The sequence below is a fragment of the Podarcis vaucheri genome, assembly GCF_965113315.1.
Source record: "Podarcis vaucheri genome assembly, chromosome: 12".
NCBI classification, from domain to species: domain Eukaryota; kingdom Metazoa; phylum Chordata; class Lepidosauria; order Squamata; family Lacertidae; genus Podarcis; species Podarcis vaucheri.
Genome location: NC_138750.1, coordinates 64,263,786 through 64,291,690, shown reverse-complemented (window position 1 = coordinate 64,291,690; position 27,905 = coordinate 64,263,786). Strand labels below are relative to the sequence as shown.

General features: G+C 51.6%; 1 protein-coding gene across 2 annotated transcripts; it reads right to left on the bottom strand.

Annotated features, from left to right (window-relative positions):
- On the bottom strand, positions 1-26,987 carry SUSD2 (sushi domain containing 2). Of its 2 annotated transcripts, none has more exons than XM_082192272.1 (14): positions 26,760-26,987; positions 24,519-24,723; positions 21,586-21,737; positions 18,435-18,602; positions 16,622-16,793; positions 14,393-14,594; positions 11,549-11,634; positions 11,181-11,449; positions 10,455-10,598; positions 9,384-9,542; positions 6,101-6,352; positions 4,700-4,972; positions 3,544-3,726; positions 1-635 (listed from the first exon to the last, which is right to left on the bottom strand). In XM_082192272.1, exons 1-14 carry the CDS (start codon positions 26,830-26,832, stop codon positions 556-558), a joined length of 2,418 nt encoding a protein of 805 aa, XP_082048398.1. In that variant the 5' UTR covers positions 26,833-26,987; the 3' UTR covers positions 1-555. The 2 variants fall into 2 exon arrangements, with proteins under 2 accessions (XP_082048398.1, XP_082048399.1); XM_082192273.1 differs by having other exon boundaries at positions 24,519-24,720; positions 26,760-26,986.
- Between the last annotated feature and the right edge of the window lie 918 nt (positions 26,988-27,905).

Sequence of the window (27,905 nt, the reverse complement as noted above, 5' to 3'; positions counted from 1 at the left end):
CCAGAAGGCAAACAGCATTTATTGTGTGGCGTGAGCATCCCTGGGCAAGAGTCCGGTCAGCAGGTGGAGGGCCTGGAGACCCCGAGAGGCAGGGCAGGGAGAGGGAAGAGCAGACCAGGACATCGCCCAGGAACCAGGTGCCTGAAGAAAATCCAGCCAGAACTTGATCTCTGCAAATACACAGATGGTCGGAGGCCCCAGCGCCCTCTCTCCTTCCTCGCTGGGTCCCCATTTCCACAAAACCACCACTGGGTGATGGTTCAAGCCTGGAAGGGCACCCTGTCCACCACGAAACCCCAGTGCCGCCCTCCCCCTTGGGCTCTTGTCCACCCATTTTGCTCCCTTGGTGTAGAAGTGGCCATGAGGTCAGAGAGGAAGACAGAGGTGGCCACCCATCGGCCCCTCCGTGATGTTCCCATCCCTGGAGTCCAATTGCACACGGATATATTTTTTGACAAACAGCAGCAAAACTCTGCAGGTTTATTCCATTGCAAGCCGAAGGCCAGAAGCGCAGCTTTGTGGCTGCCTCTGCGGGTCTTCTATGCTCCAAGGAGGCTAGATGGTCCAACGGGTGGCTGCCAAGCTCAGGAAGCCCAGGACGCCAATCGTGGACCCCCAGGGAAGTGTCCTGCTCCCTGCAGAAGTGGGGGGGGAGACAAAGCCAGGCTCAGTCCAGGGATGCAATGTCGGGTGAGATTGCCCTCCCTGCAGGTGTACGTGAGGCAACCAAGCCCAAAAGGCTGCCTTGCTGTGGTTGCTTATTGCATTTGGGAGCTGGGGGTGGCAGGGGGCCTGAAGAGCTCTTCAGGGGAGACTCCCTGGGTCCTTGCCACCTTTTAAACCACAGTCGTCCCCCTTTTGTATTAGTGGAGCAGGGGGTCAAAGGGAGAGGCAGGGGCTGCCCTTGAAGAGAGCGCAGGGGCCAGTGGGTGCCGAGTGCGAAATAAACATCATGCTCTTCTTTACAAACAGAAGTTACCCAGGAAGGAGGTCTCCACCCAGTAAACCCCGTTTGTAGGGTCTCTGCTCAAGCTAATGGACTGACACAAGCAAGCATTGGGGGATGGGGGGGCTCTCTCAGGCACTAGATTAGAAGATGGCACTTGGCCACACTACCCAAAATGCACTGGGGTTGTCCTCATGAGAGACATGCCCGGTGCACGGACACTTCTGCCCAGGCCAAACACACTGGGAGTGTATGTGGCCAGCTGCCCTGGCCTCTGACCATTGGACAGGCTGGCTGGGTCTGGTGGGGGTTCTAGGCCAACAACACACACACACACACACACACACACAGAGTCGAGTTTCGCTGCATCTCAAATCAGGGGTAGCATTGTAACAGGAACCCCCCCACCACAATCATTATGTTTGTACAAACTTCACACACACTCACACTCACACATTACATACGCCACATTTCTGTTATAAATTCATAGAAAATCAGCCATACATCGGATTTGCACTGTTCCATTTTTATATTACTCCATATGACAAGGACTATCAAAGGGGGGGGGGCTTGGTTCTGGTCAGCCATAATCCCTTCACCATCCCAGCACATCCACAGGAGCCCTGCCCAGTTGCTATGTCAACCCTGATGATCCCAGACAGAAGACAATCAAAATCACAAAGAACCTGCATATGGGAGTGGGTTCAGCATAGACTGAAACAAAGGACAATGACCAGACCCTCTGGGGGCAGGAAACTGCAAACTCCCCTTTGTCTCCTGGAAGTGCCTCATGGGGAGGGGGAAAGGAGGAACCAGCCAGGTGACAGGACACTCAGGTTACCACCACAACTCCTCCCTCAACCCCTCCTTTCTGTAATGTATGCATGATGTTTCTGGGGGTGGGCTTGACCTAGAGGAGGGGAATTTCAAAAGTTTTTATAAGGTCTTGCACACCATCTTTCTGGGTCTTTCCTCTCTCTTGCAAGTGAAGGGAATACCCTGTTGCAACAGTTCAATCAAGGCCAAGCCTACAGGCTGCTGTTTTGCTCCAAGTTATCCTGGTTGGTGCCTTTGTTTTTGTCCAAGGGAGCCCTCAGATTTTTCCGGTAACAGCATTTAACTGGAAAGAGCCATTGACACAACCTTGGGCTTCCTTTTCTTCGGAAATTATAGCATCTGCATAATTGTGCAGGGGGTGGTGTTGGAAACAGGGAGGAAGCCTTGAGCCTCCTCTGGTTGGGGAGGGAGGCAGGGAGGCCCACAAAGCTGCAAAGAGGCTTCTGCAGGGAGCCATTCATCCCCATGGCCTCCAGAGGGCAGCCGCCACCTCCTTGGTGAGCCTTTGAGCCACTTTTGAGCTAAGGAGGAAGCAACTTGGCAAGCAGAGCAAAGACGCTGCCCTGGAGCAGAAGGACCCTTGGCTTCCTCCGCCTTGTCTCTCTCGCCCTCCCGCTCCTGCCTGTGACTGTTTTGGGAAGAAGAGGCAAGGGAGCCGTTTGACGGGGGGACAGACTCCCTCGGAAAGTGGCAGGCTCTCATTCACTGGAGGTTTTGAAGCAGAGGTCGGGTGGCCCCTGCCAGGGATTCTTCAGCTGCAATTCCTGCATTGCATTGCATGGGGCTGGATTGGATGGCCTTTGGGAGGGCCCCTTCCAGCTCTGAAGTCCTACAGTTTAGTTCTGTAGGCCTGGTTGGAGGGTTGTCAGGTCTCAGCAAGCGCCACAGCCGCCTGCCCTTCTCCCTTTCCAAGCCAGGGAGATGCAGTAGAACAGGGTGCCCAAACTTTGTTCAAAGGGCCAGATTTGATGAAGTGAACATGCGTTGCTGGCCTTTTTAAAGAATTGAAGTTGAGCTTTTTTGTAGGATTTTACCCAGGAGATAAACTGCCACAGGGGCCGGATTAAACCGACCGGAGGGCCGGATTAGGCCCCCTAAACGGACTTTGGACATGCCTGCATTAGAAGAAAACCGCCCTGGTATATTTTTCATGGGTTTCCAAAGCACTTGTAGCAAGCGGACTTCCTTCACGCCCCAAATGCAAAGTAAAAGTGTCTCTTTGGTTGGGGGTGGGGAGAGATTTAGACTTCTGCTGGTGCAGGGCCACAGCGTGTGGATGCATAGAATCATAGAGTTGGAAGAGACCACAAGGGCTATCGAGTCCAACCCCCTGCCAAGCAGGAAACACCATCAGAGCACTCCTGACATATGGTTGTCAAGCCTCTGCTTAAAGACCTCCAAAGTAGGAGACTCCACCACACTCCTTGGCAGCAAATTCCACTGTCAAACAGCTCTTACTGTCAGGAAGTTCTTCCTAATGTTTAGGTGGAATCTTCTTTCTTGTAGTTTGGATCCATTGCTCCGTGTCCGCTTCTCTGGAGCAGCAGAAAACAACCTTTCTCCCTCCTCTATGTGACATCCTTTTCTATATTGGAACATGGCTATCATATCACCCCTTAACCTCCTCTTCTCCAGGCTAAACATGCCCAGCTCCCTTAGCCGTTCCTCATAAGGCATCGTTTCCAGGCCTTTGATCATTTTGGTTGCCCTCCTCTGGATGCAAAGCACCCCATAGGAATGGGGCTGAAGGGGTCGCCTACCTGCATTCGGCTGGCACTTGGCGGTGCCGCCTGACCAGAGCCCGTTCTCCTGGCACGTCCTGGCTGCTGATCCCTCAAGGTTGAACCCAGGACTGCAGTCAAAGCGGATGGTGGATCCTGCTAAGTAACTGGTTCCATTCTTTGTGCCGTTGGAGGGGGGAGCCAGCCAGCCACAAGAAACCACTGGGGGGAGACAAAAGTGTCTTTAGGGCCATGCAAGTGTGCATCTTCATGGCATGGGAAACCACGCTGGGAGGAGAATGGCCTGGGGGGGGGCAGAGACCAGGGCCAGACCCTGCCTCTGCCGCTGCTCAACTTCACAGGCTCCCCAGGAAGAGTGGCTGCCTGCCAGGGTGGGCTTGGCAGAGCATCCTCCTGCCTGGGGGTCTCTCCCTCCAGGCTCCCTGCCTGATCTGCTTCTCCACAGTGGAATGGGGGGAGGAAGGGATGCGTGAGCCCTGCTAGCCCCCTCCCCAAAGAGACTGTCCGTTTGCATTTCTTATCATTTCTGATGTGTAGAGATCTTTCCTATTCTAATTAGTTCAAGGGGGTATGGGAAGTTTCTCTGTGTGAAAGAAACAAGCAGAAGGTTCCTGATGTTTGGGTTATTCCTTCGGAGAAGCTGAGTGCAGCTGGATTAAACTGGTCCTATTATCTCTTTCAGTCAAGGTCCTGCTGACTATAAAAGTAAGACTAGAAGGAGACCGGGTTTCACTCTTTTCTATCTCTGAATATGAAATTCAGTTGGCTCTGGTCTATTTTTTGGGAATCCTGCAACATGTTTAAGTTTTTGCTCTGCTAACTTTACAATGGAGCTCTGCTATGGATCAATATTGAGTAGGATTTCAATTTCCTCTCTGCCTGTGAACTTGCTTGCTCCCAGCCATTCAAAGCCCCCTTCTCAAGCTCTCCCCAAGGAAGCAGCTGGATTTGCAAGTTCTGAGGAATGTGGCATGAAAAGAGGGGTGGGCGGTAGCCAAAGGGGGTGGTGAGGTGAAATAGGCCCCCTGGGGAGTCAGGGGTAGCAGAAAGAGAGAGGAATAAGAGGGGGAAAGTGGTCTCCCTTCCCCCGTCCCATTCAGGCACCTGGCAATTCCTTTCCCTGTGACCCCCCATCGGATCCCCCCTTCCCCGGCTGATCTTGCCCTTGACTCACCCGGCTGCAGGCTCTCCTCTAGGTGCTTGTAGATCCGGTGGGACCACCTGGTGCTGTTCCCCACCGCGAGGTCTCTCGTCGTCAGAGCGTCAAACCTGCAGAAAGGGTCCGACTGGCAGAGTTGGGCTGCTTCCTGAGTGAGGGGATCAGAGGGATCTTCGGGGGCCCGGAAGACGGGCAGGAAAGAGGGGTCATGCTTTGGCCCGTAGAAGAAGGTCTGCAGCAGGAACTGGCTGTCGTAGGTGAAGAGGGAGGTTTCGTTCTTGACAGCCCCTGAAAAGAGGAATGGGGAGCGCTGTCATTCCCTTGAACCAGACCAACCACTTGTAGCTTCTAACCAGCATGTTTAAGTCTAATTAGTGCATGAAGGGGTTAATGCCATAGAGCTGTCCTTCTAGGTTTTGCCCATGTCACTTCCCCTTACCTTAGGAGGAAATAGGTAACCAAGCCTTTCTTCCATCTGTCTACTTCAGTGTGTGAGGAGGTGTGAGTTGCTCCAGCTCAGCTGCATGGCTTTAACCAGCCTATTTTGTTCCAGACAAGAATGGAGCCTGAAACTAACTTTTTCCAATACCTGTAATTTAGGAACTTTTTTGGCCTCTTTGTAACTAAGCTACATTTCACTGCCTGCAAGTCTTTTTCTTCTGACTGCTATATGGAAAAGCACATTTTATTTTATATTTTTAATTAAATTTCCATACCACACTTCATCTGAAGAGCATGTGAAACTGACCTTTGGAAAATTTGTAAGTAAACTATTTTTAACTTACCAGATATGTTTTTCTTTTCCTATGCTAGGGGAAGAGGGAAACTTTGGAGATAAACTTTCTAAGGGGACATTTTGAAACTCACTGAAAAGGGCACATTTTAATTCCCTCCATCGTACCAGCCAGGTGAGGGGGTGGGAGACCTGCCCATTCACCTGGAGGGCACTGTCAGAGGTCCTACACTCTGGAGCAGGAGAAAACAAGCTTGCGCCATCCTCCATGTGACAATCCTCAAGATATTTGAAGATGACTATCGCATCACCTCTGGGTCTCCTCTTTTCCAGGCTAAACATACCCAGCCCCTTCAACCACATCTCATAAGACTTGGCTTCTGGACCCTTGATCATCCTAGTTGCCCTCCTCTGCACACCTTCCAGCTTGTCAACATCCTTCTTAAATTGCAGTGCCCAGAATTGGACACAGTATTCCAGGTGAGGTCTGACCAAGGCAGAACAGAGTGGTACTATTATTTCCCTTGATCTGGACACTAGGCTTCTGTGGATGTAGCCCAGAATTGCATCAGCTTTTGACTCATGTGAAGCTTGTGGTCTACTAAGATCTTTTCCTAGCCAAGGGCCAGACCAGCTCCTCTCTCTCTGCCCCTTTCTTTGGGAGAAGCTGAGCGCTCACTTACAGTCTGCGCCAAATGCAAATAGCTCTTCTGGGCTGCATCTGTTGGCATCTAGGATGGTCCCATTGCGGAGGGTCAAGTCGTCCCGGGGGTTGCCATTCATGACCCCAAAGAGCCCCTGCGTGTGGTTCAGGAACTTTGCGGGCAGCAAAACAGTCAGGCTCAGCATCCTCCCCGCCCTCCTCACTTCGACTCCGACTCCCGAGGAGAACATGGCAGTGACATTCAGCCCAGGTGCAGTGGAGAGAAAGAGACCTGCCAGGGAAAGAGAGAAACCAGGCAAGTGTAAGTATTAATATTATGGGGCATCTGCACAGCACAGCAGGGGCTGCAGACAAATCCAGCGGGAATCTTTGAAAATGTTTGCATCCGTAACTCAATATTCCATGCAGCACCACATACTGGTTTGTGTGGGAATGTTCAGGGATGGAGGAGAGGGTATATGGTCCCGGCGGGAGGTTACCGTGGGGCAAGGTCCAGGACCTGAGTCGAGGGTCGGCAGACAGTCCTCCACGGGCGAAGCGGGGTCCAAAGCGAGGAGCCAGGCAAGGACAGGAACTCTGGAGGAACAGGACTGGGTGCTGGCCGAAACAGCTCTTCAACAACGTTGCTCCCGCAACCTGGGACCGGGCTGACTGGCCTTTATCTTCTCTGAGGCCAGGGGCGGTTCTGGCCCCCAGGAGACCCGCCTCTCCTGGCCTTAAGGCGAGCACTCCTCCTGGGAGAAACCAGTTCCCTCCGCCTCTCTGCCCTGAGCCTCTGCAGCTCAGGAGAGGCTGGAGGGTTACTGGACCCAGGGGGAGACTCCCCTTCCCCTGACAGGGCTGGGAGAGGAGCACCTGTAGGCACTGTGTCCTCAACCACCTCCGGAGCCAGAGTGGATTAAACCTGGTGCCTGCTCCTGAGGATCCGGCACAGGTGCAGGCGCTTTGGAATCAAGGCCCTGCCCCAGTTCAGCCGGCCCTGGAGGCGGGGACTCCTGTGCAGGCTGGGATTCCTCCGGTTCAGCCTCTGAATCAGATTCCCAGGCCATCACAATAACCTTTCCAACTTGTGTTAACAAGTTCACAATTTTAGCAGAGTAACATTCCCCTTTTTAAACTTGCAGCAGATGCGTTTGCTCAGGCTCGCTAAAGCCTCTATAATAACTGTTCTGGTTTTTTTCCCCTTATTCCCTCATAAAAGATAAGACATGACACAGTCTTCTATAAAAGTATAAAAAGAGTTTACTCACATTCTGTTCACAATGGGATCCCAGAAGGCAGACTTAGTTTCCACGTATATGTTACTTTTCTAAGCTATCTCATAAGACGACAGTCCCTTTGTCCTCTCTGGGCTGGAGGCCAAGAAAGCATCTTTGGCTAAGCAGATGTTGCTTCTTCAATGCATGTAGTCAAAAAGAGAGAGGTGGCTGCCCTGCCCTGTGCTTTTGTCGTTACCTGCACAGGTGAGGCCACGCCCACCTCTGGTCACATGCTGAGGAAGTCTGTCCCAGCCCAGAAGGAAACAGGAAGTTTACCTGCTGGCTGGACAAACATCCCTCCCCATGTGTAAACATGTTCACTCTAGGAATTTTGTACTTGACTGCTCTTGTGTTTCACATCACACAGTTTGTTGAGAGGCATTTGGGAAGAAGATTTGGTTTTCTCCTCCATGACTCAGTTCTGCTCTTCAGGATTCACAGAATCCCTGAGGGACACCAGTTGTAAGAACCTAAAAGCAGCCTCCTGGATCAGGCCAGTGCTCCATCTAGTCTAGCATGCTGTTCTCGCAGGGGCCGACCAGGGGCGCATTATGGGAAACCAGCAAGCAGGATTCGAACACAAGAGCAGTTTGCAGCAGTTGGGATTCAGAAGCCTCACTGCCTCTGACCGTGGAGGGCACAGAGAAGAGCTCCATAGCTCTCTCCACCTCCATGAATTGGTCTATCCTGCAGTTTGCTTGTTTTGGAGCAAACTTGGCTTTGCATAATATTGACAGGCTTATTTGGCTGCATTACCAAGGTGTCCGCAAATGTGACATGAAGGCTGGAACCATCAACTCTTGCAGACGCCCCCAGTGCCTGGAGACAGCCAGGTCATGTATCCACAGCAGTGACCAGAGGAGGGATGACCGAGAGAAGAAGCACCATGGCCCATCTGCAGCAGCACAACCAGGCACCTCCCTCTGCCCCAGCTGCAACAATACATGTCTCTCCCATATCAGTCTCCACAACCACAGCAGGAGCTGTAACCTTCCAACGGTTTCACTTCACCCCCCAAAGGCTCACTCCTCCATTGTCTCCCGAGACAGATGCCAACCACCTATTGGGTTGCAAGGCTTCTTGGCCTTAGATTTAAATTCTGCAGAAGTTTAAGTTGTGGTCACCTCAAAGCCTCATGGAAGAATCCAATGTACGAAACTAGGAGGAACCAAGAAGGGGGCAGTGAGCTTCTCCTGGAGGCATCTGGGTGGGCTTTGTGGGAAAGAAGATGCTGGACCAGCTCATCCGCTTTGCTTGGTTCTTTGGTTTTTGTGACTGATAAAGAATCTTAGATGGGATCCCAAGGGTCATCTAGTCCAACCTCCTGAAATGCAGGAATCTCAGCTAAAGAATCCCTGACAGGTGGCCATCCAACCTCTGCCTAAAACCCTCCCATGAAGGAGACTCCACATGAAGGAGAGGTTCTGCTATCAAACAACTCTTACTGTCAGAAAATCTGAAGAAGTGTGCATGCACACAAAAGCTCATACCAAGAACTAACTTAGTTGGTCTTTAAGGTGCTACTGGAAGGAATTTTTTTATTTTGACTACGGCAGACCAACACGGCTACCTATCTGTAACTGTCAGAAAATGCTTCCTGATGTTTGGTCAGAATCTCATTTCTGGTCATTTGAAGCCATGAGTTCAAGTCCTGCCCTCCAGAGCAGGAGAAACCAAGCTTGTTCCCTCTTCCATGTGCCAGCCCTTGAGATATTTGAAGATGGCCATCATGTCTCCTCTCCGTCTCCTCTTTCCCAGGCTCAACATACCCAGCTCCTTCAACCATTCCTCATAAGGCTTCGTTTCCATTCTTTCCTCCTTGGTTTCTTATCTTAACTCATTAGTATTATCATGAAGGCCACCAGAGCTGGGCTCCAGCAGACATCCATGGGCTAACCTGAGGCCCTCCAGACTTTGATGGACTCCAGCTCCCACCTGCGGCCCTGGTGAGCAGACATGTCTTGCCCCCGTGCTTAAGCAGAAAGGAATCACTTGCGGGGCTTCTGAAATCCTCCCTGGCCAGCCCTGCTCTCCATGTCTCACCATTCAGGTCCATCCAGGCTTGTTCAGAGAAGTTGAGGGCCTTCTGGTTGCGCAGGACCTCCAGCCCGTCCGAGCGCTCCGGGATACGTATCTCAACCACATCTGAGCGATTCTCCTGCATGGCAACTGCAGAGAAGCCCGTCACCTTGGCCTCAGTTCCTGCCAGGCAATTGCAATCATCAGTGTGGTGCACCAAGTCTCAAGAGACAGAAAGTGACTTGTTTATTTCATTTTTAAATCTTATGCTCTACAATTCTGACCAAAAGGCCCCCAAATCATCTTCTATCCAAGTTAGGAAACAGGAAAAGCCAAACATAATAATAATAATAATAATAATAATAATAATAATAATAATAATAATTTATTTGTACCCCGCCCATCTGTCTGGGTTTCCCCAGCCACTCTGGGCAGCTTCCAACAAAGATTAAAAATACATCAAATTGTCACACATTAAAAACTTCCCTGATGTCTTCTGTTAGAAACAACAGTGGAATTTAAACATCAGTGGACTTTGGAACCACAGGAGGTTTGGGAGAAAATAGCAGCTTTAACCAAATAGGCAGGGCAGGAGGGTCAAACCTGCACACACACACACATACACACACACACACCCCCCGATGTTTCTGGGCTCCAGCTCCAAACAGCCCCAGCTGGCATGGCCCATGGTGAGAGATGACGGAAGATGGGAGTTCAGCAACATCTGTAACCCCCGTGCCAAATGTAAAATGCCCAACAGAGTGGCTAGATCCCACTTGAGAAGGGGCATCATAATACTGGGGCCACCACTGAAAAGGCATCCTTCTTGGAGCTCCTCGCAGAAGCAGCTAAGGGGACCTCGAGCAACACATACCCCAATTTATCTGAATTTACAGGGTGCGACCTATAGATGATGCTTCTTAGCATGTCCCCAGGTCATTTAGGGCTTTAGAAACCCCAAAATCAAGCCTTGAATTGAACGCAGAGTTTCAAAAATCTGGCATTTGGAATCACAATATTGCAGAGTTGGAACAGACTCAAAGGGTCTTCTATTCCAACCCCCTGAAACGCAGGAAAGGAGACAGAAGACCTCACCATTTGACAACTTGGCACGGTGGGTTCTCCCTTGGATGCTCAGGGATGTCAGGCTGGATTCCAGCACAGTATATTCTCCAAGGCCTTTGAAGGTGAAGTTAGTCCCGTCAAAAGTGACAAAGTGAGGATCTCCAAAAGCTGAGGCTGTTCAGCAAATGCAAAGACAGAGAACACGCATTAAGAGCGCCATAACGGAGACTGACCAATGTAGCATGTTGAGTTTCAGGGCTGGCATGGGGTTCTCTGGGCACCTGTACCCAAATGGGCCACCTACCCCCTTTTCTAAGTGGCTGGGGTAGTGGGGGGAGAAATGAGCTGCCATTGTTTGGCCTCGGCTCCAACCCAGAACCCAAACTGCACTGGTGAAGGAGGGCCCAGACTTGCCCTGAGGAAAGTCCTCCGCCAGGGAACCATCTCTGGCCAAGCCTAGTCCTCTCCTAAGCCTTGCCCACACAGTGGCATAGCAGGGGTTGCAAGTGCCCGGGGCTGTGCGGAAGCAGATGGGTGGGTGGGAGGGAAATGAATGGCATACATAGGCGCATTCAACTGCATAATGGCATCTGCATCACCCAGGAGCCAGCCCATTTCACTGTCCAGTTCCCTCGCAAAAATATACAGCTCCATCTAATTAATTGGGTGCCCCCAGCTTGGCATTTGCCTCCTTCTCTCTCTCTCTCCTTGTGCTATGGATACGAAGAAGGGCTGAGTGAGGTCAGGAGAACATACCAACTCTGGGGGGACGGTACTTCCTGCAGCCACTGGAGGGACGGCGGTTGAGGTAAGTGGGGCAGTTATTGGACCACAAGCAGCAGTAGTAGAAGCTGATGACATCATAAATCCAGTGGGAAAAGCCAGGGACCCTGGGGGGTTTTTGGTAAGGGGGAGCCCCCCAGTCGTGGCCTCGGTCCGGTGTGCTTCCCCCGGTGGAGTCTCCGGTGAGGACCTGGGTCCCTGCAGCATTGTAGCAGCACTGCTGCCCTGAGGAGTATCGTGGGCTGGAAGAGAAGGCGAAGGGACTCAGCAGCCCTTTCCACAGAAGGTGGCTGGTCTTGGCCAAGGTGAGCCCAGCCTGCAGCGCACCTAAAGAGACTTACCTGGCCTGAACCCCCCGGACACAGTGCACTGCCCCCTGGTGGTAGGTGCAGACGCTGCCCTTCTCAATGTCACACCCGTAGTCAGTCTGGAAGGGAGAGAGCAGAGAGAGGCTGGTCAACTCATGGGTGCCCCCTCCTCTGCTCTTAAGCCCCACCTGCAGATTTTTGTCACTGAAAGCACCTTTTAGCAAAAGGGCCTCAAGGTGGCTTAAAACCAAGTCATGAAAGCCGTAAAAGAAGACATGAGTTATCTGCCAGAATGGTCATCTTCAGAGGTGGTTCTCAAAGCAGACCTTGGTCAGACCACACCTGGAATACTGTGTCCAGTTCTGGGCACCACAATTTAAGAAGGATATGGACAAGCTGGAACATGTGCAGAGGAGGGTGACCAAGGTGATCAAGGGTCTGGAAACCAAACCGTATGAGGAATGGTTGAAGGAGCTTATAAAATGAGACAGGAGAGATAGGATAGCCATCTTCAAATGCCTGAAGGGCTGCCACAAGGAGGATGGAACAAGACTGTTTTCTCCTGTTCTGGAGGATATGACTCAAACTAATGGATTCAAGTTACAAGAAAGGCGTTTCTGACTATCAGGAAGAACTTTCAGAAAGTAAGAGCCTCAGAAAGTTGTGGACTTTCCTTCCTTGGAGGTATTTAAGCAGAGGTTAGATGGACATCTGTCATGGATGCTTTGGCTGAGATTTTTGCATTGCAGGGGGTTGGACTGGATGACCCTCAGGGTCCCTTCCAACTATGAAATCATGAGATGCCTGTGCAGGAAGGAGCCTTGTGTGGTGCTCAATGGGTGCTGTGTATCCCACAGGTGCCCTGGTGAGGACTGGGGGTGGCCGTGGGAGGAGGAAGCCCCTGACCTGGTTCCAGAGCTTGCCTGGAAATGATTAAGCAGCTGGCAAAAAGTTCTGGCAGGACACATCTGTGCCTTGTGGCTGAAGTTTCTGAGCAGTCTGCAAAGGCAGCCCCATTCAAGTGGGCAGCTCTGGGTGTCCCCAGAGGGCAAGTGAGGAGGTCCAAATCCTGACTGCAGCAGCTGGGTGCTGGGTGCCATGAGACATCCAAGTTTTCTTGGCACCTTTCCGGGGAGGGTGCTCCCCCATACCTGGTTCCTGGAAGGAAGGAAGAAGGCTGCGGCAGCTCCCTGGCTGGGGATGAGCCCAAAGCTCCAGGGAAGCAGGGAACCAGCTGAGCCTGTTCTCGGAAGGGCAGGCAGATCAGCTGAACTATCACAACATGGGCTGGTGCCAGTTTCACAGCTGGCTGGGAATCATGAGGTTTGGGCATCACAGAGACCTACCCTCAGGGCAGAGATCCCAACTCACAGGCTGGAGGAAGAGGAGGGGGGGTGTTGAGGCAGAGGCTGCCCAAGGAAGGACCTCTAAGCAGGGAGAGGAGTCTTCTCTTGCACAAATGTCCTCTTGCATCATGTGTGGAGAAGGAGCAGGTGAACCCTGCGGTTGGGTGCGGCCAAGAAGGTTCTGGAGGCTTTTGTTGGGAAATTCCTTGACAGCTCAGGAAGCTGCCTGCCAAGGCCCAGATCACCTGAGCCCACCTGAGCCTCACTCCCAGAACACCCAGTTCCTCTGCACAAAGGTTGTGTGTGGGTGTGTTTGTGGGTGTGGGTCTTTATGGTCTGTTTCTGTTCTGGATTCCCCTGGCCCAGATCTGTGGTCACTTTTTTTGCCGTCTGGATTAACCACAAGAAGTGAGAGAGTCATAAGAACCTCAGAAGAACATCTGCTGGATGAGGCCGGTGGTCTGTCTGCTCCAGCATCCTGTCCTCACAGTGTCCACCCAGACGCCCATTATGGGAAACCCACAAGCAGGATGCGTGCACAAGAGCAGCTCTCCACACCCCTGTCTGTGGGTTTCCAGCCCCATGGATTCAGAAGCATCGCTGCTTCCAGCTGTTGAGGCAGGACACATCCAACCTCTGCTTTAAAACTTCCAAGAAAGAAGAGTCCAGCACCAGGGGCTGACCTTGGGGTCTGTCATGGACAACCTGGATGCAGAGGAGTTTGGGAGGCGCCAGCTGGGGAGCCCCCAGGGGAAGAAAGCTCAGAGCCAGGGGACTGGGGTGGTCAGTGGGAGAAGACTGGGAAGACGAGAAGCTGGAAGCTGAAGAGGCAACAGGTTTTACTGAGCAGGGAGAGGCTGTGGCAGAGGGGGGGGGGTCAAGAGGCAGACTCCAGAACATGGATAGGCAAACTAAGGCCCAGGGGCCGGATCCAGCCCAATCGCCTTCTCAATCTGGCCCACGGACAGTCCAGGAATCAGTGTGTTTTTACAGGAGTAGAATGTGTGCTTTTATTTAAAATGCTTCTCTGGGTTATTTGTGGGGCATAGGAATTCGTTCATTTTTTTTTCCTTTCCAAAATATAGTCCGGCCCCCAACAAGGTCTGAGGGACAGTGGACCGGCCCCCTGATGAAAAAGTTTGCTGACCCCCTGCTCTAGTGGGTGGAATCTAGGATCAAGGAACTACGGCAGGCATAGGCAAACTTGGCCCACCAGATGTTTTGAGACTATAATTCCCATCCTCCCTGACCACTGGTCCTGTTAGCTAGGGATGGTGGGAGTTGTAGTCCCAAAACTTCTGGAGGGCTGAGTTTGCCTATGCCTGGACAAGAAGAAGGAGTCTTAGGCTGCTGGGGAAGGAACCAGGGAGGAATCTTAGAGAGCGGTGGGAAGGTGGGGACCTTCAGTCCTGGCAACTGCTTCATTGGGGCAAGACCTGCTGGGAAGAATTGCTGTGACCACTGGGCCTGCGCTGTTTTCTTTGCCCCGCCCTGCCACCCCAGCACCGCAGGCAAGACACAAAGGACCTACGTGGAATCGCCCCACGTCCGCCCGGGCCTGTGCCAAAGTGCAGGGGCAGTCTGGGATCTCGTCCAGGAAATTGGGCAGGCCTGTCTCCAGGGCGTCCCACTGGCGGCACTTGGCTGTGGCCCAGGCGGCCGGGTCCTTGCGGAAGTCGTCTCCCAGGTGCCAGGCCAAGGCGTGTTCCGTGCTCCAGATGGCCGCCACGTTGCTGGAGGAGGGGAGCAGAAGAGAAAGAGTGTGGGGTGTCATCTGCTGGAGCAGTCAAGTACAACATTACCTGTTTGCCTAGAGTGGACATGCAGGGGAATGTAGGTCCAGCCAGTTTCAACTCCCTGCTACACCTGGCTGGGGCATCCTTCCTTTGCATGTGACCAGGAGGTGGGGGTGACCTTTCCAGACCTGGTAAAAGGCCAAGTCACACAGCCACCTTCCCTCTTCAATCTTCTTTTTTGTCCTGCCAACTTCCTGATTCACCTGGACTCACCCAGGTTATAATAATAATATTATAATAATAATAATTTATTATTTATACCCTGCCACTCTGGGCGGCTTCCAACAGGATATTAAAAACACAGTAAAAGATCAGACATTGAAAACCTCCCTAAACAGGGCTGCCCATATGGGGTAAACCTGTTTCTACATGTTTGCAACTTTAAGCCTTAAGTCTGCCTTCATGGATCACACTGTGCTCAGCCTGATCATGAGTAACTACTTTTTGTTACTTATGAATAAGACTGTGGTGTCTTTATTCTTTTAAGAGGGCTCAACTAGGGTCTTACCAGGAGTAAAAGAACTTAAGAGATTCTAAGGAGTCTGCAGCCAGCTTCCTGCTGTGTGATAGGGGAATGCATTCTGCTATATGAAGAAACTTGCTAGCACGAGTTAGGAAGGATAATATTAATCAATATATCTTCTCCTGATACCCACAACATTCCCACAAAAAGAAGGTTTGCAGGCCTGCAGGCGAGCTCTTCCGTCTCACGTCTGTGTCCACTGTTACGGAAAATTACAGGGGGGGCACATCCTTAAAATTGTTAAATGTTACAAATATTATGCATAAATGTATCCTTTCAACTTGACAGCTCAGGGAAGTTAGGTAAAGGTAAAGGGACCCCTGACCGTTAGGTCCAGTCTTGGCCAACTCTGGGGTTGCGGCGCTCATCTCGCTTTATTGGCCAAGGGAGCCGGCGTACAGCTTCCGGGTCATGTAAGCCACTTCTGGCGAACCAGAGCAGCGCACGGAAACACCGTTTACCTTCCTGCCAGAGTGGTACCTATTTATCTACTTGCATTTTTGTGTGCTTTTGAACTGCTAAGTTGGCAGGGGCAGGGACCGAACAACGGGAGCTCACCCCGTTGTGGGGATTCGAACCACCAACCTTCTGATCAGCAAGTCCTAGGCTCTGTGGTTTAACCCACAGCGCCACCTGCGTCCCTCAGGGAAGTTACCTAGCTTTAACCATCATATAAAACCAACTCCTTTGCCAGTTTCCTTCATTCCACTGCCAATTTGCTTCATTGGCCAAGGACTTGGAAACCACTCGGTCCCCACCATAATCCCTCAAGCGGGAGGTCACCTACTCACAGGAAGGTACTCATAGGTGTCAATCGCTGGGCAAAGGCACTCCTCCGGACTTGCCCAGGTGACAGACTATGCAAACCAAAGTTCTAATGTCCTCTTGTAGTAGGTGCTTAGAATGTTTTTCCCAATACATAACCTGTATCCGCCTGTTGCCCCAACACATTCCTCCTGTGTTCATCATGTATAACCCTCCCCTTTTCTGATGTAGCAATGATGTAGTGATGATGCTTAATGAACTGTATGCTGGGATATGGTGGGAAAGTTTTAAAAGTCCTTGTCACCCCATCCTCGGGGTTCAAATTTGCTCTTTGAACCTGTTGCGCAATAAACTTTGGTCTACAGCTATTTGCTCCAGTTGGTGGCTGGACTCCTTCCTTTATTCCGCAGTGACCCGCAGGCTCTTCCCTGTGAGCTGGGGGACTGAGCAGTCTTGCACCTAGATTTTTCCGTAACACCACGAAACCACACGTCGCAAAAGCACAGTTGCTTCCTAGTCCAACCTGAGGCATGTGCTGGCAGCCCCCCGAGCTCTCTCCCAACTCAGAGACTGGGGTACCTAGGAAAACAAGACCCTGTCCATCATGTGAGCCCCAGGAGGTTGGTGTCCGGCTGGGGGGAGGACACACACCCCCTCCCAAGGGTCAGTGACTCACCTCTGACCATCGGAAGCAGCAGCGGAGGAGATCCTCAGAGCCCCCACTTCCCAGGCAGAGTACTGAGCCGAGGGGACTGGCAGGAAAGTAAAGGCTCCCGTGTTGGTCAGGTTTCTCTTCAGGGTGTAAAGATATTTCCATTCTGCCACCCAGGAGCTGGAATAAGGCTCACCTGGCCAGGGAAGGGAGGAAGAGTTGACATTAGGATGAGCTTTCTGAAGGTAAGAGCTGTTCAACTGCAGGGCGGACTCCCTCAGAAGGCGGTGGGCTCTCCTTCCTTAGAAACATAGGGTTGTAAGGGACCCTCAAAGGTCATCTAGTCCAACCCCCTGCAATCCCGGAGTCTCAACTCAAGCACCCATGACAGATGGCCCTTGGAGGTTTGTAGACAGAGGTTGGCTGGCCACCCGTCATAGTTGCAGTTCCTGCATTTCAAGGGGTTAGACTAGATGGCCCTTGGAGTCCCTTCCAATGCTACGATTCTCGGATTCAATTCTTCTTCTTATTTATTTTATGTACCGCCCTTTATTGAAATATCCCAGGGTGGTATACAATGTTAAGAAAATATTTTACAGAGCATAATGATAAAAGCATAATAATAGACAGCATACTAATAAAATAATAACAGTCCCCTCCACCCCCACATATTTAAGAAGCTATAGATTATTTAATGTCTGAAAGCACCATAATAATAATAATAATAATAAAATTTATTTATACCCCGCCCTCCCTGGCCAGAGCCGGGCTCAGGGTGGCTAACACCAATAAAATCACAATACAAAACGTAATGGGGTTGAAGGAACCAATTTAAAATGCAGGTTAAAATGCAATTTAAAATGCAGCCTCATTTTAAAAGTAGCCCACAGATCACAACCGTAAGGGGAGGGAAACATAAGGGTCAGACTGAGTCCAAATCAAAGGCCAGGCAGAGCAGCTCCATCCTGCAGGCCTTGTGGAAATATGTCAAGTCCCGCAGGGCCCTGGTCTCTTGGGACAGAGCCAAGTTGGGGCCAGTACTGAAAAGGCCCTGGCCCAAGTTGAGACCAATCTAACCTCCTTGTGACCTGGGACCTCCAATGTGTTGTCATTTGTGGACCTTAAGGTCCTCCCCAGGGCAGACCAGGAGAGGCGGTCCCGTAGGTACGTGAGTCCTAGGCTGCATGAGTAAAGTCCTAGTCCTAGGCATGAGTAAAGAGGAATGTTTTTGCCTGGCTTTTCAAGACATGTCATGATGGCATCAGGCGAGCCTCTCTGGGGAGAGCATTCCACATTCAGGGAGCCACCACAGAGAAGGTCTGTTCTTGTGTTGCCGTCCTCTGGACCTCTCAGGGAGGGGGGGCATAGAGAAGGATCTCAGGTGACGAGCGCAAGGTCTAGGTTGCTTCATATGGTCAGGTGCAGTCCTTAAGGTATTGAGGTCCTGAGCCGTGTATGACTTAAGACATCCCACCATGCGCCACTGAAGGTTTTACTGATATTATCATTATGCTGTGTTAAACATTGTCTTGTCAGTTCTGAATGAATGAATGAATGAAATCAGGCCTATCTCCCCCCTGAAATTTCAGATCAGACAAAGACCAGCTTCGCCTGCTCCCAGCACTTCTCAAGAAGTGGCCCAAAACAGCTGCCCCACAGAAGCCCAGAAGCTGAAAATACAGCTGTCTCCTGCAAGAAAGAGGCCTCACAAATGAGCCTGGACAATGTTTTATTCCAAAAAGGGTCAGTTTTTATGGATCCAGATGCTTCATGCTGCACAAGCTTAATATCTGCAATTCCCCAACTCATCACAAGACCCGCGTGGACACAGGCTTACCTGTTTCGTTATAGCCCCAGACTTCAACATTGACGTGGCTGGCTTGAAGTGTCCGATGGTTCCAGGTGACCGTCAGGTTCCCCCCGGTGCCAGGAGTGCCATAGTACTGCCACTTGGTTTCATTCACCAGTGTGCTTTTTTCCGAAGGAGACACTTTGCCGTGATGAACTGCGTGACGGAGCAAAAAGTGGCAATGGTGAGTCACTAGTTTTGCACAGCCCTTGAGCAAGGGAGCTTTTGTTTCTTACTGGCTGAATGATGCTGATGTTGTGGGTTGGGGGGTGTCGGTTGGGATGATGCCCTGAATCCTTCCCCATTCTTGGGGTCCTGTACTCAGCGATGGTTAGAAATAGAGGGTTCTAAACCATTCAGACCAGGTTCTCTGCAAAACAAGGGCCTTTGCAAGCCATGGAAATGTCCTTCTCAGCATCTCTGAAGAATGAGTCAGGTTGCAGGAGCAACAACTAAGGGATGGGTCTTCTGGGCTAAAGTGAGGAAGGCCCTGATTTGCCCACCATTCCTCCAGGCCAGTGTACCAGGGATCTCCTACCAAGCCTCTTCCTATGCCAAGACCTACATTGGCTCCCAGTATGTTTCTGAGCACAATTCCAAGTGTTGGTGCTGACCTTTAAAGCCCTAAACGGCCCCGGTCCTGTATACCTGAAGGAGCGTCTCCACCTCCATCGTTCTACCGGGACACTGAGGTCCAGCACCGAGGGCCTTCTGGCAGTTCCCTCACTACAAGAAGGCAAGTTACAGGGAACCAGGCAGAGGGCCTTCTCGGTGGTGGCGCCCGCCCTGTGGAACACTCTCCCACCAGATGTCAAGGAGAACAACAACTCCCAGACTTTTAGAAGATATCTGAAGGCAGCCCTGTTTAGGGAAGCTTTTAATGTTTAACAGATCAGTGTATTTTAATACTTTGTTGGAAGCCGCCCAGAGTGACTGGGGAAGCCCAGCCAGATGGGTGGGGTATAAATAATAAATTAGTAGTAGTAGTGGGTACTTAAGGGGTCGGGGACATGGGTGGCGCTGTGGGTTAAACTACAGAGCCTAGGCCTTGCCGATCAGAAGGTCAACAGTTCAAATTCCTGCGATGGGGTGAGCTCCCGTTGCTCAGTCCCTGCTCCTGCCAACCTAGCAGTTTGAAAGCACATCAAAGTGTAAGTAGCTAAATAGGTACCGCTCCGGCGGGAAGGTAAACCGTGTTTCCATGTGCTGCTCTGGTTTGCCAGAAGCGGCATAGTCATGCTGGCTACATGACCAGGAAGCTGTACGCCAGATCCCTTGGCCAGTAAAGCGAGATGAGCGCCGCAACCCCAGAGTCGTCCACGACTGGACCTAATGTTCAGGGGTCCCTTTTACCTTTACCTTTACTTAAGGGGTCTACCTGAGGAACAGAAGAAAAAGGCAGGACTCCCTCTCACCATGAGAGGAGAGTGAGGCTTTAGAAAGTTGAGCTGTTTCTTGCAGCTTGTTCCCCTCCCAAAATCAGGGGATCCAGGGCTTTTTTCCTAGCTGGAATTCATCGGCACTCAGCTCCAACGCCTCTCAGGTGGCTGCCATTACCATGGTAAGAGAACAAAGGAGGTGCTCATGGTGAGTTCTGGCACCTCTTTTCCTAACAAAACAGCACCAGGGATCCAAGACTGGCTTTTCTATGGAAGTTGACCAATCTTGCTGATTCTTTGTGAGTGAATTTGAACAAGTTTTGCCAACAGACTGGGATTAGTTCAGTTGTAGATTCGCAGGGATTGCATTTCTTCTGCATTCTGCTCTTACCTTCTACCTGCTCCCCCCGCCCCACTTTTTATTCTTAATAAGGTTCCTTAAGATGACTTCCAAAGTGTTTGCCAAACTCAGAGTTTTAGGTCCTCCCCCCAATAAACACGTGACATTCAGGCTACTGAGAGAAGGGGCGGACCTTGGTAATATGGCACTCTGTGCTTGTCCAGGTTCGGCACGCACTAGGTAGGGTTTGAGAAGGAAGGATGGGGACTCTGGGACCTTGTGGGAGCCCTCGTGCCTCCTTCCCAAAGCCCAGCACCTACTAGTCTTTGGGAAGAAGGCAGGAAGGCGCCCCCTTGGCCCCTGCACCCTGTGTGGGCGAACCAGCCATGCTGCCCTAAATCCAGCTCTGCTACAAGTTAAAGATTGAAGTTGTAATCTATCTAGCACACACTGGGAGAGACTCAGAGTGTGGACTGCTGCTACTATACTCCAAGCAAACCTCCAAGGGGCAGGCTTGAGTTGAGAAGAGCTGAGGCACTGGCTTGGAACCTTTGAAAAGTAATTGCTTTAGTGCATCCCAGATTCCCTCCCATCTGGGCTGCAGGTGTAAGGTGTACTGCAGGGCTGCTGTGTCACAGTTGGCAAGGGAGGGGGTGGGAGAGACTGTCTTGGACATCTCTCTTTTGCCACAGGTCTTTCCTCCACCCCCCTCTCCTACATGCAAGGGAGAAGAACAAAAGTCAGTGCGTTGTGTGTGAGCTGAGCTGGAAGCAGCCTGGAAGCTGGAAACCCAGAGACGTGCTTGCTCTGTGCTGGGTCCAAAGCTGCCATCAATGGAGAAGCAAGGTCTGCTGATGCTGCGAGATGCTTCATCTGATGCTCAGCTTGTATACGTATGTGTAAATAAATAATATATCCTAAGGGCACCACAATCTCTACTGAACCTCTTTCCAAGGAAACCAAACTCTCAGTAAAGCTCAGAATCCTAGGAATGTCTTAACACTCAAACACAGTGGTGGCCTGTAACACTATTTATGGCATGCAAAGAAGCATCCCTGAAATTCTTCTTTAAGAGCAGGCCATGAAAGCAAAGAGGGACATAGCAAGCCCCAGACCTCCTCAGGCAGCCAAGTCCCTCCCAGAGCTGCGTATGACTTATTCTGAACAGCAGCTCTGCAAGGCAGGAAGCAGCAGAGGCAGCAAGGCCCAACATTATCTTCGCCACCCACATTACAACGTGACACAGTTTCAGCCACAGCAGAATCCCTTCCCAAGTGCGGGAAATGAGGGCAGTTGCTTTGGGAACACCCAGTCCTCTCCCTCGAGGAAACAGGCAAAGGCAAGCAGAGGACAAGTTACATGGAGACACAGCTTGGGCTCTGTGGAGATCAGGGAACCTGCAAACTGGAAAACAAGTCACCTGACACCCAGGTTGCCATCCAGGGAAATGTCCGTCCGCCATCGCTGGAAATCTCCAGCTTCAGGATCCCGATCTGGTAGAGCAAGGGGGAGATGCAGTGGACTCGGCCATCTCCAGCCACGTAGCCACGGGTCTCGACTGACCCTGCAAACCTGTCAACACCAAAGAGAAACCACAGGGTGACCCAAAGGAGGAAGGGGCAAAGTCGGAGCAGGGGTCAGCTTGGAGGCCCTAGGTTCAAATCCCACCACCTCAGCCGCTTAATTCCTTGGTGGCCCTGCAGGCCAGGTGGACGGTCGGTGGGCCACTCTCCCAGCTCTCCCTCCGTCTTTTCCTTCCGGCATTTTACAGCATGATTGGCTCCTGCCAAGGCCAGCTGGAAGGAATCGTTTTATAAAAGCAAAAGGGATTAAAACTGCAAGCAATTGGACATGTTCACAGTGCAGTATGACAGGCAGGAACAAGAATCGGCACTTGGTGAGATTCGCCAAAGACTTCTAACTGATTGAAAGCTGACATTCAGTGCTGCGGTGTCAGGTTACAGCTGCAGTCTGGCAGTCCTTGGTTTCCAGAAGAGATGGCTAGTAGGAAAGACTCTTTGGGGGAAGAGATCCCAGTGGAGGAGGAGGAGGAGTAGCAGCTGCCTCTTTAGGACAGACGGATGACATCGGGTTTCCCCAGCTGCACTGAAGGAAGTAGTTACATGACCATTCCTAAAGGAAACTCCTGCCCATGAACCCAAGGGAGTGCAATGGCTGTTGACTGGAAGAAGGGGTTTGTGTGGAGAGTTCCTAGACCACTTCAGGGTCTCCTGAATGAGACTCATTATCAAGATCCATTTCAACCTGATTCGGGATCTAGTTTTAACACTGGTCGTTCCATCTCTATCTGAAGGACCAATACCAGACGTCAGGTGGTGCTGGGGAAATCACTGGTTGACCCCACCACTGTTTATACTCTGGAGTTCTGTAGGGTCTCATCCTGTTTCCCATACAGGAGCCTTACATTTGTCCCTGTTGCCATTCATGTTGTTAGTTTTGGCCCAGTTCTCCAATTTCTCAAGCGTGGGAGGATCTGCAGCCAGATCACAAATGCATGAGTCAGAAACGTATCTTTTAAACTTGGGGCAGGAGGAGGAACAATAGAAAGCACACTTTTCTTTTTATCTCTTGTCCAGAAAGTGCACTGCATTTTGAACCAGACTATGGACTTTTGTAAATTTTGAGGATTCTTGTCTGCCTAATTTTCATCTGCTGAATCCTGCCAAGTCTTCTGATGTGAGGAAACTTTTATATTTTTCTTGTTTACTTAAACAGCCTGTGAGCGATTTCTTTGTTAAGAGGGAAACACAGAAGGGGGGAAATAAATCAAACTCTGCCCGAGCACCCTTGGAAATCATAATTATGCCGCATTGTGCAACATTGTCTCTAGAAGCTTCTAGAGATAAGCTGCACACGGATGGCAAATTAGCTCTGCTGAAATAAGTATTTGCATTCTTACACAAGTAAGAAGAGGAAGAATAATAAATAAAATATCCTCTCCTACTCATCTAAACCCATTCAACATTATTGTCGTATTGAATTATGGTTCTGTCTTCTGCATCATTAGCTACCCCTCCCAGTTTGGTGTCATCTGCAAATTGGATGAGCAGCCCCTCAATTCCTTCATCCTCATTTATAAAGATGATGAACAACAACGGGCCCAGGACAGAAACCTGCAGCACCCCACTTTTCCCCAGGGTGACGAGGAACCATTAATGAGTACTCTCTGGGTTTGGTCAGTCAACCAGATACAGATCCACCTAAGTGTTACCTTGTTCAGCCCACATTGTATTCTCTGCAGGAATATCATGGGGGACTTTGTCAAAAGCCTTACCGAAATCAGAACAAAGAGTCTGTTGTTCCAGGTAGGGGGAAATGAAAGATGCTCCAGCGATGGGACCTGGGATCTCCCAGCCCTGGGAAGCTATTTGGGCCCTGCCCTATTTCAAACAGGAGCACACACAGATCTCCATGGCAACACTAGGCGATGCGCACTCTTCCCTCCCTCTTGTCGGTTTTCATCATGCCGTTCCCCTTTCTCGATGCTGCAAACCTGGGAGGAACAGGTCTGCCTGGAAAGCAGAATCCCTGGCTGTGAGCACCTGACCATTTGCTCTGCATCCAACATGCTCCCATTGCTGGTTTTTGGAACCAGGTACACACCGGATTAGCCACAACCCACCTCTATCCTGTAGTTCAGGCATAGGCAAACTCAGCTCTCCAGATGTTTTGAGACTACAATTCCCACCACCCCTGACCACTGGTCCTGTTAGCTAGGGATGATGGGAGTTGTAGTTACTTGAGAAATACTTCTCTGTGCTGTGTTTCCCCCTCAAACCAGCTTCCATTGAATGGAAATCTTAAGCCACATTAACTTCGTAATTAAGCTGAAGTGCAGGACAGGCCCACCCATGAGGCGAGGTGAGGCAGTTGCCTCAGGGAGCAGATCTGGGTTTGGGGAGTGTGCTGCTCACATCCTCCGTGCCCCTCTGCCATGCCTCCCACCCCACACGGCCTGCTCCTTTGCAGCCTCCTTTTCTCTCTGCTTTCCTGCAGGCAGTGGTGTGTGTGTGTGTGTGTGTAGGGGTGGCAATGTGGGGGTTTTTTTTGGTCTTTTTGCTTTGCCTCAAGCAGCTGAGGTGTGTACACTTGTGGCAGCCACTGCACATGGGCAGGTGATGGCTTCACAAATAAAGAGTTTGGGGAAGGGGAGGTTGCAGGGTCAGGGAAACCCAACAGCTCATGCAAATCCGGAAAAGACCCTCCCCCAACAACGTGAAAATGTGACCCGAAATGCAGGGGGGGCACTAACATGTGCATTAATGCACATATGCATCCCAGGCCAAGTGCCTGTGTCGTGAGCTACCAATCCTTCTGGAAATCTCAGCTCACCTGCAAATCACGGTGGAAGAGCCGCTGAAGGTCACGTTGAGGAGGCTAAAGTCTTTCCCCCCAAGGAGGGTTCCTGAGTAGGGAGAGGCGTTCAGGCAGAATTCCCAGTAGTCGGGGCAGCAGCTTCCCAGGGACTCACAGGTTGCGTGGCAGGAGCAGCTGCTTCGAGGTGTCCCACAGAGACCAGAGCAGGAGTCTTGGGCTACTGGTTGGAAAACCGGACGGAAGTTCAGAAAGGTCTCAGTAAGGGTTGCCTCCTTTGCGCACCAGAGCAAAGGGACTTCCCTGGGGGGGCTGGGGAAGCTGTCCTCCTTCCTCTAGCTCTCACTTGGAGACCTGCGTTTCTTTCAATGGGTGGTCAGCTGAATGCTCTGAACTAGGGCTGGCCAGTGTATCAATATATCATCCAGAACCGGTTTGATACTGGTTTCGTGTTTTTGACCTGGGAATATATCAGGAATCGTGATGTGTGCGAGAGTATTTGTGTCCTATGCAAAAAAAATCACAGTGTGGGGAAAACTATGAAGCCAGCCAATGACTCTGCATAGCTCCACCCTTATTTCAGACATTGTGATATATCAATATATTGCAAGGTTTAGCTGGTGATATATTGCGATGTTGAAAACCAGATATCGCCCAGCCCTACTTTGGAGGAGGGAGTGTTTCCTCTTGGCCTGGGAGAAGCTGGGGAGGTGTGAGGGGTGTTTGCTTGGCTTCCTTCTCCCAGCCTGAAAATCTCCCAGAGAAACCACTCATGGCCTTTGCTCTTCCAGGACACCTGTGCTCTCTGAGCACCTGCTACCTTTCGACTGAGGTTAGGCACCAGCCGCCTTCCGCCTTTCTTGAACACGCACACATGCACCAGGCCCCTGAGCTGTGGACCGAGTTGTGCAATGCACATTGACCCGCCTGAGAGCCCAGGCGGGGCTGATGAGGGCAAAGTCCCCCCTCCCCCCCCCCGCTTGGTGAGGGATCCAAAGATTACATGCAAACCTTTGGTCTCTTATCCAAGCCGTTTGCATGGGACGTTCTCCTGGATCCCCCTCTTGGGCCTTGTTCCACGGCTCTCAGAGAATAATACCGTTGTAGAGTCCGAAGGGACCCAAAGCGTCATCTAGTCCAAACCCCAGGAATCGCAGCTGGTGTGGGTTTGGGGGTGCTGCCCCTATCATGACTCCCCCCACAAATGGCTTCTCCCCCCCCCCCGCTGTCTCAGCAAGAACCCCATTTAGGCTCATTCAACCAGTGTGGGTCCAGGTTGTGCTTCCCTTTCCCCACTTGGCCGGCTGGGAAGATGTTTCTGACCGGAGACAGTTTTAACCCTTTCCTCTCTGCCAGAGACGTGGGTGGCGCTGTGGGTTAAATCACAGAGCCTAGGACTTGCCAATCAGAAGGTCGGCGGTTCGAATCCCCGTGACGGGGTGAGCTCCCATTGCTCGATCCCAGTTCCTGCCCACCTAGCAGTCCGAAAGCACGCCAGTGCAAGTAGATAAATAGGTACCGCTCCGGCAGGAAGATAAATGGCGTTTCTGTGTGCTGCTCTGGTTCGCCAGAAGCGGCTTAGTCATGCTGCCACATGACCCGGAAGCTGTATGGCGGCTCCCTTTGGCCAATAAAGCGAGATGAGCGCCGCAACCCCAGAGTCGGCCACGACTGGACCTAATGGTCAGGGGTCCCTTTACCTTTACCTCTGCCAGAGCTGGGGTACTTTGCATAGCTGGGCACTTACTGGCTGACTGTTTCAGCCTCCCACCCTGCCCACTGTAGCAGCCCCTTCCTCCCAGGGCTGCTTCTTGCTTTTGCAACACATCTCCCCACCGCGACCACCCGAGTCCATGGGGACCCGCCCCCTTCCCAGGCTGCTGCTGCTACCCAACCGCCCCTCTGAATCTGGCCATGTCAACGCTCCGTGGCTGCCACCCTCCCGTTCTGGTTGCCTGGGGCTGTTCCTGAGCTGATGGTGAAGAGCCCAAGAGCCCCATTCCATCCCTGCTCTGGATTAATCCCAGGAACAGAGGAAAAGACAAGGAAGCGAAACAGAAGGGACCCTCCGGCTGCCGAAAGGGAACAGCGAGAACAAGCTCGACTCCTCTGCCCGTGGTTTGGATGTCAGTAGCATCAGGATCTGGCTGCGCACTCAGTCCGCCCACCCAGCCTGCGGTTTTATAACCTGGTCCACCTGCTGGAACTATCCTGTTTCGGATTAGACGCGAGACAGAGCCGAACTGCCCTTGAACTTACCTGATCCCAGGAAAACAAGGCTGCTGCAGAAGACGACGAGGGAGAAGGAGGCTCTCCTGCAAATCGGAATCATACTTTGCTTGGGGCGTTTTATCTCCCCCTCACGCCGTCCTCCCGGGTGAGGAGGCTCTTTGCAGATCTTTCCCTCGGGAGGGAGAAGAGATCCGAGCAGCTCAAAGTTTCTTGAGGAAATGTTTACAGGAGGGAAGACGCCGCAGCGGGTCACATTCCTTCGCGCTGCCAGGCACGCCTCCCTCTTGCCCAGATGTCAGCAGCAGCAGCAAAAGCAGACCTGCCCGGTGCTGAGGCAACTGCGAAGGTGCATGGCCTGCTCCGCGCTTGCTCCCCTTCCCGCAGGCCGGCCGAGAGGACTCTCCTACTTTCGCTGCTCTGCCCTGGCATTTTGGAGGCAGGGTGTCCCCGAAAGACCCTGGAGCAGTTTGCTTGGCTTTGTTTCACTTCACTTTAATTATAAATATATCCAAGAAACACAACACACGTGGGAATTCCCGACAGCAAGGTCTCTTGCTCCACACATAAGAAACAGGCATTGGAGAGCAAACGGAAATGGGGGAAATCAACACACAGAAACCCCCAATGCAGAGCCCTGCTGCGCGGGGAAAAGAGAGCTTTCCTCGTCTCTGACCCCCCAGCAGTTTATTTCTAGTGCAAAAGTCCATAAATGTAAATAGGTAGCACCACCAACCTCTCCCCCCCCGCCTCCGCCACTTGTTAAAATCTGGATCTTTTATTCATTGACATCGCAGAGGCTGAGGAGGTCCCATCTGTGGCCACGCGCAAGGCGGCTTTTTCTGCGCCAGCACGCCCCCCTCAGGGACCCCCTGGCTGCCCCAAGAGCTCACTGAGACCCCCACTCTCTTTCCTCCCACTCTGCTGACAGCCAGAGGAGACTCTCCTGTTGATTCCGCAGCTTTGTGACTTGAAAAGTGGGGTGCAATTATCTAGGCAAATAGATACACAACTGCAACATATGCATTGCGGGGGGGGGTTGGACTAGATGACCCTTGGTGTACCCTTCCAACTCTCCAATTCTATGATATGCCTCCCCTTCCTGACCCCATCACTGTTTGAAGTTTTATCCTTATTTCCACCCCTGTCCCCCAGTTCTATGTTGCAATCATTTCT

Excerpts from the sequence above, each read along its gene's own strand:
- SUSD2 (XM_082192272.1), bottom strand. The coding sequence starts at position 26,832 with ATGATTCCGATTTGCAGGAGAGCCTCCTTCTCCCTCGTCGTCTTCTGC. Across the intron at positions 11,450-11,548 it reads GTCCGGGGGGTTCAGGCCAG|CCCACGATACTCCTCAGGGC; the intron begins GTAAGTCTCTTT and ends CTTCTCTTCCAG. Across the intron at positions 6,353-9,383 it reads AGCCTGGATGGACCTGAATG|GTCTCTTTCTCTCCACTGCA; the intron begins GTGAGACATGGA and ends TTTCCCTGGCAG.